At 39.8% G+C, this 14250-nt stretch overlaps 1 protein-coding gene across 5 annotated transcripts in view; it reads right to left on the minus strand.

Annotated features, from left to right (window-relative positions):
* The window catches only part of TPD52L1 (TPD52 like 1), a 97110-nt gene that overhangs the window by 9081 nt on the left and 73779 nt on the right, over positions 1 to 14250 (minus strand). For 2 of the 5 annotated variants that reach the window (XM_065911792.1, XM_065911795.1), the window contains exons 4-6: positions 6516 to 6617; positions 3216 to 3230; positions 1377 to 1415 (exon numbers count right to left, since the gene is read on the minus strand). In XM_065911792.1, coding sequence (XP_065767864.1) covers positions 1377 to 1415; positions 3216 to 3230; positions 6516 to 6617 — 156 coding nt within the window. The remainder of the gene's footprint in view (positions 1 to 1376; positions 1416 to 3215; positions 3231 to 6515; positions 6618 to 14250) is intronic. The other 3 variants (XM_065911796.1, XM_065911794.1, XM_065911793.1) reach the window with 2 other exon arrangements.

The raw sequence follows: 14250 nt of genomic DNA on the forward strand, positions 1-14250 counted from the left end.
AAAATCCTTTTTTTTAAAAAAAGTTAATTTCAGGCAAGCTCATAAGAAACACATTTGACCCATAAGTCATTTGATTATTTCTGGCTCCCAGAGGAAAGCCATACTAATTTTTTTCAAGCCTTCTTTGGACACTCAGACAAAATGTAACAAGTAAGGAAGCTCAGGGCTGCAGGGCGCACTGGTCAATGTTTTTATGCTAGGGGAGCAAGTCATCCAAATATAAACTAAGCCATCTATGCTCTCTATTTTTCCCCACATTAGGGAAGTCAAATGCTCTGGTCCAACTTGCAAAGTCACAACATAGCCCCCAGTGTAGAAGAGACATCAGCAGGTATAATAAAATAGACATTCCTCTAATCTGATTACACTTGAGTGCATACTTGGAGAACAGGGAGAAACTGCAAATAACCCTAGAAAGAATTTGGCTTCAAAGTGCTCGAACTATTTAGAGTAACTGAGCTCCTTCTAGAGTGTAATCACACCACAATATGTAATATAAAGCAGGAAAGAAGAGACACAGTTCTGAATGAAGTGAGGGAGGGCTCCAGGGGCTAGATGTCCTCCCACTGAGCTCCTCCCCAGAGCAGCCGGAGGGTTCCTGGAAGCACCTTGGGAGGAGCCTGAAGTCTGGTTCTAGCCCTTTATTTTTAAGCAGTGATGAAACTGCTATCACCGAAATGATCTTCCAAAGCTGCCAAGTTTACTCCTAGCAGAACTGGGCTCCAACCTGCATCCTCTGACTCCCAATCTAACATTTTGATTTTATCTGATTGTATCACTGCATCACACCAACTGGAAGCCAGAGGAACACCTTTCTCTGGAGTTTTCAGCTGACCAGTAAGCTTAATGGCATTTTTATTGTTCAACAGACTCTTTACTTTAATATATCCTTTAATCCTAATGTTACCCTTTCTAGAACTGTAGCCCTCTTTGTCTCCTATTTTTTTCATTTAATGCTGTGACAATAAAATGATTTCCCCCTTTACAGGTGTGCTTGAAATGTTCCAGGCCCCGTGCTGAGTGCTTTATGCAGACCATACATCTCACAACAGCCATTTGAAGTAGATAGATTCTCATTTCTCCTAGTATACGGGCAAGAGAATGGAGATTGAAGTAGATTTGTTAAGTTTTCCTAGGTCATACAAATCAGGAACTGCTGGATTTAAACTAGTGTGTCCAGTCAATAGCCCGAGCCCTCCACAACTACAGTTCTTCTATAGCATTGTCAGCCTTCTTTTCCTGAGGGCCATCAGAAAAGAGAAAATAATAGGTCATGGCGCTTCCCCTCATATAAAAAAGGAAAAAAATCCACAATAAAAGTAACACTTCATGCACATTCTGCATTGAGATTATGTAAACTCATTTACACACATTACCTCATCGCAGGCATACTTATGGAATGGCGAATCGAGTAGCTTCAGGGCAAAAGCAGATTAAAGGGGAAACAAAAACAGAAAAAAGAAGATAGTACAATATAAGTATATGAGAAACTTCTCATTCAGTTTTAAAACAGCAGTTTCAACTATCTGAAGTATTACCTGCCCTCCCCACCAAGATGGTATTTGTTTTTGTTGGGTAGGATGGGCCACAATCATTTCCAAAGGAATAAAGGAAGAGCAGATGGTCCGTGGCTGCATATTATTTTATTGGGTTAGCCAAAATGTTTGGTCAGGTTTTCTGATCATATGGAAAATCCCAAACAAATTTTTGGCCAACCCAATACTTTCCCTGTAAACCAGGAAATCTGAGGAGAGTGGTTCCCCCCAAGTCAGCTCAGCAGCCCATGTACATGACTCGGGGGACATGACTCCTGGTCCAGCTCCCTCCTCTTGTTTCAGGAAGACAGACAGGGGCAAGGGGCAGGGCCCAGCAGGCAGAGCCAGGCAGCTAACAGCTCATCATCCCACGTGAAGCTCATCAGACTACGCAGAGTTAACATGAGTCAATCAAGGAAAACACGCCAAGTAAACACACTTCACATAGTCCAACGTGGGAGCAAGGGTTTCCGCCTCCATCCTAGGACAACTGGTACAAGGATCAACTTTTCTGAGACTTCTAAGAGCATCAGCTGTCTCACCTTATTAATCCTACAGTGACTGATTCATTGTCCCTCTGACTGACTGACTGTTATTTCTATGTGAGGTCCACTTAGAAATCAGGGTGTGTGGAGGGAGAAAGCAAATAGGGTTCATTTTCCTAGGCAAGCATTCCCTCATCCACTTTCCAGCACAGTCCCTGCCTGCTCCTCTCCCAAGCTAACAGGTAAGGGATCAAATCCACCCTCACCTTCCCCAACAATATCCACTGAGGTTAGGGTTAGTAAATTTACTAGAACTTTACTAGAACTCAGAAAGAAAAGGACAAAGAAATGCAGCAGAAGGGAGGTGGGAGGGGGGATCGGGATGGGGAATACATGTAAATCCATGGCTGATTCATGTCAATGTATGGCAAAAACCACTACAATATTGTAAAGTAATTAGCCTCCAACTAATAAAAATAAATGGGGAAAAAAAAAGAAATACAGCGGATATTTACAGACACTCCATTTAGAAATCATAGGCAAAATATTTCTTCATAAATTACATTTAAAAAAGAGAATTACTAAAAGAAATTCATGAACATTATCAAGCATTCATCTCTTAAATATAGGTAGTTTTCTTAGGAAAAGAAAATTTTTTAAATTTATGTAATAAAATCCCACCCCAAAGGAGGCTTAATTCAGGGACCTGGGGCTGACAACTGCACACGTGTTAACATTTGTTCTCTCCACTTCAACTTCAGAGGGTACAGAAAGTTGAAGGTGAACCGTCTGCCTAAATAACAGTTATAAGAAGTTCAGAAAAACATGACAGTCTAGAGGAAATAATTCTGTTTCTCGACTTTACTTTCTGCCAGTTTCATATACATCTGCAGTGCACAATTTTCACTTTCCTTTTCTTCTAAGGACCTCTGCCACGTAGACGGGCATGATGCAGAAAGAGATCCCTGAGGATGACTCAGCAAGTGAAAGTGATGCATTAATAAATGATTCAGAAATGAGATAAACAAGTGCTGAAATAGATGCAAACACATTAGGTGCCCTATACTCTGTAACTCTGGGGTCATGAACACTCTCAGGAAAAGAGCTTTGGGGCCGAGGCACGCCCACCATGGTGCTCTGGGGAGGAAGGGAGCTTCGAGGGAGGGAGCCAGTTGGGCCCCGGGGCAGCGCTTACCCGATGGAATGAGACCTGCAGCCAGAGCAGCACCGGAAGAAAAGCAGGAGCAAGGTTAGCGCATCAGGATGCAGAGAAAGGACCACACTGCCCGCTGTCCCCTTTCAAGAGCCCCAGGGAAAAGATAAGGGATCCCATTCCTTACTCTTTTTGAGTGCACTGGCTTTTTAATGTCTTCACAATTGCTTTACCAACTCTTATATGCTGTGCTTCTCACCGTTTTTCTCATGGCTATAGCTGGATTCTCTATTAAAGTTACATGCCTTGTCCAAAGATTTCCTCTCCACTAGATTACACGCTGTTTGAGCGAATTCACCCAGAAATGCCAAGAAGATGCCAACATTATTATAAAAATGATTTTATAAATAAAATGATTTTATTATTATAAAAATGATTATTATTTTAAAAATGCAAATAGCTTGCATTTCTTCACAGAGCCCTTTCATAAATGTGACTTCATGTTAACCTCAGAGAAAACCATCTGGTTAGGTAGCTATTAGCCATGTTATCCAGTAGATGGAGAAGGAGGCAGAATTCTGTGACTGGGATGAGGGGCCTTCACTTAGGGGTCATCAGGATAAAAGAAGGACTTCAGCTCAGGAAATATTTATTTTTATAAAACATCTAAATTAAATCTTAACATAGTGCTTTTCACTCAGTTATTAAAAGGTCCAAATTCTAAGTTTTGGAAATCTGTGAGTATTAACTTATAGTGATTTTAAAGAAAATTTGAGATGTCCTGTGTTTCTCCTGAGGTATCAAAATTTTTCTGGCAATTTTTTTGAACAAATTCAGAAATGTGTTCCCAGAATTCACAAAAAGATATTATGATGTAACCAACAAAATAAAAAATAATATATTAATACTTTCAAACTGCAGGGGTGCAAAGTAAAATGCCTGAGATAAAATTTTTAAATGTCCCCACTATCATTTTATAAACTGGCAAATTAATTTGAACCCCAAATTGAAAACCCACTAATTGTTCTCATTTAAGAATCGTTACTGTATTAAACTTAAGTAATTTTCAAATATGACTTTTATGTATATTATTTGTTCTAGTGTAATCAAAAGTAATAATCCTTTGTAAAACTTGTTTTCACAGGGACTTATCCTCATTTATATATAGATGTAAGATATTTAGCTTGAGAAAAATATAGATTGGAAAATATAGGTCTACAAAATATTACAGGATCATAGTTGAATCTCTAGTAATAAAGACTACATTTCCCAATATTTTTAGACAGTTTATAATGGAAGTGTTGTGTCCTCTACACAGAGCAGTAATTAATGAAAAGTTTGGAACTCCTGGGAAACAGATTATCCGTTATGCTAAAACAAAGCCACATTGAAACGGCAGGAGAGGCAGTCAACACACCTTGATATTATGCCCAGTTTATGCAGGAACATGAGTGTGTCAACATGCTATATGTGAGAAACACAGTCTTCATTCTTTATAACTCATGAAATACAGTGCACTCCTGTTCAGGGACTCTTCCTAATTTCTGCCCTGGAGGGCCACCTTGTAACTGAGATAGTTCCTTAGTAAAGGTAAAAACTAGCATTTATTGAATGTTTAATACATGGCATGCTGTCTTCTGCTACTGGCATAATAACCTGATGACGTTGTTACTCTTACCTACATTTATAACTGAGAATACCCAGGTACAGGTAAGCTGAGTTACACTTGGCTTCCTCAACACCTGACCAGTTGAAGTCAGATCGCCTGGGAGCTTATTTCAAATAGATTCCTAGATGCCATCCAAGACCTACTGAGGTTCAATCTCAAGAGAGAGAGGTGGAATCTAGGAATGTGCATTTAACAAGCTCCAGGGGTGTCTGTAAAGTCTCCTACAGTTGGAGAAACACTGTTCCTATTGGGAGTATTATGCCACTGTGATCATTGTTTCAGCTAAGTATGTGGAAAACAAATTCTATAAACATGACAAAACATATTTTCTAGGATATAACTGGTGATAAGGTCTTTCCTGTTTTAAGGAATTATTTAGTTTAGATAAATGCTTTCCTGCCATTGAAATGACTGCAAATTTTATTCTAATAAAGTTAGGGTTAATTAATAATCCAAAATGCTTACCAGTTCATCACACGCTGCCTCTGAAGAATTTTAATTGCTTTTTGTTATTGCTTTATTAACAAAAATGAAGATAAAGCAATGTGCTCAGATTCATGCATATGTACTTACTTAATTCTAGCCTCATGAATGCCAAGTTCTTAAGCTGATGCATGAATGTTGGGCACAATCCATTAATTTTTGAAGTAAAAAATAACTTAAACACAAAGATATAAATATTTGCCTCTAGGCATCAAAGCTGCAGGGTAATACAGAAAGCAATAATTTAAGAATCCAGTCAAATAATATGCACATAGTTTTTAAAAAGAAGAAATATAAAATGTACTTGAGAAGCTTTGAAAAATTGAACTTGATTTTTAGAGACAAAAATGACACTGATCTATAAAGAAAAATCTCCTAAGCATATCAGCCAAATTCAAAATAAACTATGATAGGTATTTAAATAAGCAAAAAAAAAATATGAGAGCAGCAACTGTATGTAAGATAACTTTCTAGAATATAATATAAAAAATAAAAATGGTCAATACGACATTGTTCTCAGTTCAAAATCTTGATATGCACCCTAATTTTATATAACAAATACTGAAAATAACCAAAATGTGCAAAGGAACTGTTTTAAAAATTTTGGTACAGCTATGCACTGGAAGATAATACATCCACCGAAAATGAAGATGTAATAAACATTTATTAACATATTCACAATATATCGCCAAAGTAAAGAAAGAATATTACCAGGTGCATATATCCATGGTACCTTTTTACAATAAAAGAATAAATATCTATATATTTAGCATAGGAAAAATATATATACCAGCTGTATGTGTACAAAAATGTAACCAAGAATAGTTTATCAGAGCATATTCACTGAAAGCATATTTTAACTTAGTTTAAGTTACAGTGATTCAAATTCAGTGTGTGCTGCATTCTTTTGGAATCTCTCCTTATTACTGGTGATTAAAGGTACCCTCTGTCTTCTCTTTGTACTAAATAGTAGAAAGGGCATCTCTGGGATCAGATTCACTAAGCTGACCTTTAGGTAGAAAATGTCCCAATATAAAAATGTATCTCAGTCACCAATACTATCAGCCACATAAAATTTTAATCCAACTAAAGAAAAGAATGCCTTAGGAAGACTAGTCATGGATAATGCCCCTCCTTGTCTCTGAAAGCCCAAGGCCTAGCCTCCTCTGCATGGTTCTTTCCCACGGTACCTCATGTCTCCAAACTTCTTGCTGATGGCCGTCCCAACGTTGCTGAAAGCTGCAGTTGCCTTTTGCCCTGCATGACTCAGGGTTTCATGTGTTTTCTTGTAGCTAGAAATAAAACAGAAAAATAAGAACAGCTTATATATCAAGACCGCCCATAATACATTCATAGTCCTCCTCTCCTGTGTACTTAGTCGCTCAGTCGTGGCTGACTCTTTGGGACCCCATGGGCTGTAGCCCGCCAGGCTCCTCTGTCCATGGGGATTCTCCAGCAAGAATATTGGGGTGGGTTGCCATGCCCTCCTCCAGGGGATCTTCCCAACCCAGGGATCAAACCCAGGTCTCCCACATTGCAGGCAGATTCTTAACCATCTGAGCCACCAGGGAACTTTTGAAAACTCCCTTTCCAAAACAGATTTAGGAAGATGATCCACAGAAGCAATTGCTTCTGTTTGTTGGGGAGGATGGATTGGTGGCTGCTCATCAGCAGGAAAGTCAGACCATGCAATCTGAATTCAGTAAAAATACACATTTGTAAGCCTAGATCTGAATGTGCAGATCTTTAATCACAAATAATGGAACTGCTCCAATAGTAGAAAATTATTCTTAAAGAGATGTGTTAACTCTATGAAAAAGACAATAAAAGCTCTAGCCATCAAAGCTAACAGAGATTAGAGAATGCATATTTCAAAGAGAAATGAAGCTTTTACTATTTATGTGGGTAAAAGGAACCATAAAAAGGCAAAATAGAACTAGTACTTATTTTGTAATATGGAGAGAGGTTGGAATAAGAAAGGTGCACAATCTTTAACACAGTGACATTTTTCAAAACAGTTTTAGGAATACAGTACTGCAATGATCTGTTCCTAAGCCTATGTCCCCACAAGGCTGACTCCCCGAGGGCAAGAAATCCATTCATCTTTGTGTCCCTAGGATCTGGTTGCAGGAAAAAGGTGAAACTGAATAAATACTAGATGAAGGAATCAGTGATTGAAGAAGAAGCTCCTCTGTGGCTCTGAACTGGGAGTCAAGGCAGTAAGAACAGAGCGGTGTGATGGATTATAGAGAGAGAATGGACAGACTTGACAATAAGTGACTAGTGACAAATGGAACAAGACAAAAGATTGGCTTCAAGTTTTGAGCATGGTGGCAGGAAAGGCAGTGGTGTGTCCACTGGCCTGGGAAATTTCTAAGCGTTAATTAATAAAGCAGAAAACAAAAGCTCCTAACCTCAGGGAATATGTAAGTCAAGTCACTATACTGCACTGCTTAGACTTACACAGAGCTGTATGTATTATATTGGATTTCCCAGGTGACGCCAGTGGTAAAGAACCTGCCTGCCAATGCAGGAGACATAAGAGACGTGGGTTCGATCCCTGGGTCAGGAAGATCCCCTGAAGGAGAGTGTGGCAACCCACTCCAGTATTCTTGCCTGGAGAATGCCATGGACAGAGGAGCCTGGTGGGCTACAGTTCTTAGGGTCACAAAAGAGTTGGCCATAACTGAAGCAACTCAGCACACATGCACGTGTATTATATTTAATATAACTATATCTCAACTGAACCAAAAAATTTGAAATGATTTTTTAAAAATTATTATAAATGAGATGGTTGGATGGCATCTCTGATTCAATGGACATGAGTTTGAGCAAACTCCGGGAGATAGCGAAGGACAGGGAACCTTGGTGTGCTGCAATCCATGGGATTGCAACTGAAAAACAATTATTATAATGTGCATACCATCATATTCCAATATATGCTGTTCCCAAGTAAGTTCCCCAAAGCTCCCTTAGCCTGGAACACTTTCATGCATATGGCATCTCCAAGAAGACTATGTCCTATGAAATCCATTATGTGGGAACTTCCCTTATCCCTCCACCCCTTCCACCTCCCACAAGTCATCCAGCCCTAAATATACTATCAGACTCTAAGCAAATGCTTTAAAACACCCTTGTTGGTTTTCCTTGAGACTGAAATCACCTTAGTAATATGGTATTCTATTATTCTTTTTTGTTAGCAGGAAGAAACAAGTCTATAATGTTATCAGCACCATATGTTATTTATTTACACAATGCCTGTGTTTTTAGGAAGTGTAAAGATCATGTGTTATCTAGATGATAAAATCAAACCAAACATTCATTACTAAACAGACATTTCCTAGGGAATAGGGAAAGACACACATTATACATTACACCCTAAGAGAAGGGCCCCTCTGGAGTTACGCACTGCACAGACCCTGTACCTCATGGTGCATCCTAATTGGGCTTGATCTTAAAACTGAATAAGTAAGATACATCCACATCCAGATGCTAGGAGCCTGCATCTTGAGAAAGGGTCCTTCTGTCAGGCCACTGATAACCCCCAAGGAAGTCAGCATAGTTGCATTTTACGCCCTTCACCGTGCCACAAAATTCTGTATATAGTTCGTGCTGTGCTCAGTCACGTCCAACTCTGGCGACCCTAAGGACTGCAGCCTGCCAGGTTCCTCTGTCCACGGGCTTCTCCAGGCAAGAATATGGCAATGGGTTGCCATTTCCTTCTCCAGGGGGATCTTCCTGGCCCAGGGATCGAACCCACGTCTCTTGTGTCTCCTGCACTGGCAGGTGGATTGGATTCTTTACCACTACGCCACCTGGGAAGCCCACACAGTTTATACTGCTACTGCTGCTACTGCTAAGTCACTTCAGTCGTGTCCGGCTCTGTGCAACCCCATCCCTGGGATTCTCCAGGCAAGAACACTGAAATGGGTTGCCATTTCCTTCTCCGATGCATAAAAGTGAAAAGTGAAAGTGAAGTCGCTCAGTCATGTCCGACTCTTCGCGACCCCATGGACTGCAGCCTACCCGGCTCCTCCGTCCATGGGAGTTTTCAGGCAAGAGTACTGGAGTGGGGTGCCATTGCCTTCTCTGGCAGTTTATACTACTAACACTTAAACCTGTTTTTCAACTCTACCACATAAAAATATGTTCAGTAATATTCAAATAATGAAAAACAATGCTAACCTTCCGATTAACCTGACAACCTTCTAATTTAAAAGGAAGCAGTATTTAGCATTTTAGATTACTAGCATCTCTTATTTTAAGCTAAATGTGAATTACACCATTGCTGAGTTACATAATTGACAGAGCAGGAGACTAAAACATTTTCCTTAAATAAAAGTCAAAATGTTAAGATATCCTCAGGTTGCTGTCAGTTGTGCCCTGGGAGGTGGAAAACTCGAGAGTATTTGCTCTAAGAGGTCTGTGTTGTGTGCCTCTCCTCAGGGTTCCCGTAACCCCCTCTGCACAGTTCTTTCCAAACATTGTTCCTTTGTGCTGCAATTAGGGTTTTTGAATCCCTCTCTGTGACTTATCTGAACTTCCTGAGGGTGGGGACCACATCTTGTTCATCATCACTGTATCTCCAGTACCTAAAATCAACCAGAGCAAGAGCCCCAAGAGGCCAAAGGGAGGAAATAAGAGTCCAGTTGGATTCCCTGACTTCAGATACAAGGTGCAAAGTCAGGACTTTGCAGTGTGAACTTTCCCCTTCTAGAGAAGAGCCATGGCGACCTTAAAATGAACGAGGGAAATTTGTCCTTGCGTGCTCTAAAGCACCTCCAGTAAACACCCGCTTTGGGGGAATACGGGCTTCCTTGGTGGTTCAGAAGGTAAAGACTCTGCCTGCAATGCAGGAGACGCAAGAGATGCAGGTTCTATCCCTGGGTAGGGAAGATCCTCTGGAGAAGGAAATGGCAACCCACACTAGTATTCTTGCCTAGAAAATACCATGGACAGAGGAGCCTGGCAGGCTGCAGTCCATGGGGTCACAAAGAGTAGGACAAGATTAAGCAACTAAGCATGCACGCACATGTATATATTGATGAGAACATTAGGTTCTATTCTCTTAGCAAATTTCATTTATACAATAGTGTTTTCAACCACAGTCATTACACATTAGCTCCTCAAACCTTATTCAACTTACAACTGAAAGTTTGTACTCTTAGCAACCTCTCCCTATTTCACCCATACCCACCACCTCCAGAAACCACTCTTGCATTCTCTGTTTCCAAGAGTCTGACTTTTTTTTAGATTCCACATATAAGTGACACCATGCAGATTCTATCCTTCTCTGACTTCACTTAGCATAGTGCCCTCAAGGTCCATCCATATTATTGCAACAACAGGATTTCCTTTTCTCATGGTTGAGTAATATTCCATTGTATCTCTGTGTTTGTGTGTGTGTGTGTGTGTGTGTGTGTGTGTGTGTGTGTGTGTGTACATTTTAAGGAATGGGTAACCTTTAACCATAGAACAGGTGAGCTGTTTGGTCAGCATACCAACAAAGGGCTCTTCCTCTCTTCATGTCCTAGTGATTTGAAAATCAGTGTTAACAATCAAAAGGAGAAAGCATGTCATCCTCTAAAGTGTTCTGACTTAAAGCATTTTTCTACATGCAGGTAGAAGAAAAAATTTTAAATTCAACAGTCTTTTTACAAGAAGATGTTTTATAGCCCAAATCTATTTTCTATTATGGGATTTAAAAGAGACCAGTACTTTAACAATTGCATATGCAGCACTTCACCAAAGACACAAAACTATTTAGGCTTCTTCTCTTCCAAAGGTTCCCTAAACACAACACCAAATCGCAGATTTACCACTTGAATCTAGAAAAGTAGAACCTACATTCTGCCTTGTATGATGAGGCCAGTACAAAGAATGAACAACCTTGAGAGAGATGGGCCATGTGGCCTTTTAAAATTATGTCTTTAATCTTCACTGGCACTTCTGAACCTAATGGTGCCACAACAATTCCTCGTAAAAAGATATAATAATCTTTACTGACCACAATGGGCTGGCAGTCTTAGAAGCACAAAATCAAAGAGTAAATAAATCATATACCAAGCTTCAATTTTCAAGCACCGTGCATTTTTTAAAAAGCTGAATGTTAGGAGTTTTACTCCTTTGTATATAGGGTGAATTTATTAAACTTCCAAAAAGATGGAATAGTTGAAATTCCATTCCATGACCTTCTCCCCTTTGTAGACCACCATTTGGTCTATGATACAACTCAGAGGGGTTTATTGTTGGGGCAATTTTACGAGTTAGCAAAGGCCAAACATTCACTAAAATGAAGCACTTCAGTTTGAATAACCCACCATGACATCAGGTTTTCAAATTACTTTTCTTTCTATCTCCAGAAGAGATTCAATTTCACCTCCAATGGTCTCCCCACCTCTTCACCCCAAGGCCACCCACCTCCTCTGTGCCTCCTTAAAGCCTAAAAAACATAAAGCTTCAGAGAAGAGAAAAGAAGAGGGTAGGTGGACTTTTTGTGTGTGTTCTTAGAGTCTCTGAAACCAAGGCACCCCAAAAACAACAGCAACAACAAGCCCTGGGACACAGATGACCTCTTGACCTAATACTGTATGGTTATCTTTCTGTAAAGGAGATAATTTTAACCTGCTGTGTAGTTATTCCTATTCATCTGGTTTCATTCCAGTTTGAATCCTACCACAAACTAAAATATGCAAAATCTTTCATTAACATATCAGAGGTTTTCTTTTCATTATAAATCAAACTAAATAGGTCATGACTGTTTAATCAGTATGCAAAATATTGCCTCTGGAATACCTGTAGTGCCTTGACAGCTAAAATTCTTTTTAATGCTTTGAAATCTAATTCTATCCAAGCTAACCCTACTCCAGTTCATCACTCCCTCACATCAAAATTTTCACCACATGATGCATAGATATTGTTCTAAAGTCAGTATGATGTACATTAATAGCAGAAATTTAAATATTCAGGAGACAGAAAAAAAGAAAAGATGGGTGAATGGAAAAAATAATGAATCTCACACACATATCCATCACCCACAGTTAATCCCAGTTAACATACTGGTTTCCTTTCAGTCTTTTTTCTACATATATATATTTTATAAGTGAGATGGGTTTTCACTGAATATTATGTTAGCTAGCATTTTTCCATGTAACTAATTTTTTTTTGAAAAGTAGCATTTTAATGGATGCAAATTATTTAATAAACAATAATTTATTTCACCATTAAAAATATTCAGGGGAAAAATAGATTCTATGATCACACCCTATCCCCTGTCCCAACATAGGACTTTTCCCTTCCCTCAGCAGTCAAGAAAAAAGGGTGGGAGAGAATGATCTGAAATTATGTTGCTGATAGACTCAGGCCTCCCTCTTAAAAAAAGAGATTTATTCTTCTTGACAAAGGATAGTTCACATCATTCCTAAAGGTTAGTGAGACCATAATCATCTGTATTTATTAACTAATCTCTGAGGAAATCTATTCTAGTCCTGTAGCTTTCACTGCATCAATATGTAGATAACTCTCATGTCCATCTCTAGCCCTGACTTTTCCTCTGAATTGCCACTTGGGGCAACTTGTTGGTCTGTTGGGCATCACAGACTAAATACAGCTCAGACAGAATTTTTTTCAACATTTTATTTTGTCTTGGTTGCCAAGGCGTGTCTGACTCTTTGCAACCCTATGGACTACTGCCCAGCAGGCACCTCTGTCCATGGGATTTTCCAGGCAAGAATACTGGAGTGGGTTGCCATTCCCTTCTCCAGGGGATCTTCCTGACCCAGGGACTGAACCCAGGTCTCCTGCATTGCAGGCGGTTTCCTGCACTTCCGGCAGATTCTTTACCGGCTGAGCCACCAGGGAAGCCCTTGTATTGGGGCACAGTCGATTAACAATGTTGTGATGGTTTCAGGTGAACAATAAAGGGATTTAGCTGTATACATGTATCCATTCTCCCCCAGACTCCCTCCCATCCAGGCTGCCACATAACACTGAACAGAATTCCACGTGCTATACAGCAGATCCTTGTTGGTTATCCATTTAAAATATAGCAGTGGACCTATCCATCCCAAACTCCCTAGCAATCCCTGCTCCCCATTCTTCCCCTCTTCCCTGGCAACCATGGTTCCTTCTCTAAGTCTGTGAAGCCAAAACAGAATTCTTAGATCTCCCCACCAGACCTGCTTCCTAGAACAGCAAACATGCATACAAAATGTCAGATGCTGCTCTGCACTCATTGAATCCTCACTACCTATGACAGGTACTCATATGATCTCATTTCATGGAAGCCCCTCTATGCTTGAGAGAAAAGTATCAGCAAAGAGAAAAACTGTTTCCCACTCAGATACTAGGAATGCAATATCTTTAAGTTCCAAAAGGTCATAAGAGGGAAGAAAATGCATAACACAAGGTCAAAAATTTCTTGATGGTGGAATCTGGGGTCAAAGATAGGAAGCCTCTATGGTTTCTCCATCAGGCCCCACTCCCCAACACACAAAAGGAAGAAACATCACATTATGATGTGGGCACCTTCTTCCCTTTGGCACAAGACCACCTGGCAACCAAGATATTTTCAATCATTAGAAAAGTACCACAATAGTTAATTATTTTGTGTAATTTTAAAAAGTAACCCCATAAGAGCAGGACTGTAGAATACTCAAAGTTATTCTATACCTTGCCTAATATCAGACAAGAAGATAACAGCAAAGCTGAAAACATTTCTGCTGGTCTGAGAAAGAAAAACGTGCCTCTCCAGTGTTTCTCCTGTACTCACACTTACCAGCACACTCATGACATTTCTGACACCAGATGTGTTTGTGTGGAGGGGTTTCTCACATCAAGTGGTTCCTCAACACCAGCTGAGTCTCCTACAATTTAATTCTGACGCTACCTGGAGATCACATCAGGTCCCACAGGTTAAGGGCTAGG

Source organism: Muntiacus reevesi, chromosome 19 (genome assembly GCF_963930625.1).
Source record: "Muntiacus reevesi chromosome 19, mMunRee1.1, whole genome shotgun sequence".
NCBI classification, from domain to species: Eukaryota; Metazoa; Chordata; class Mammalia; order Artiodactyla; family Cervidae; genus Muntiacus; species Muntiacus reevesi.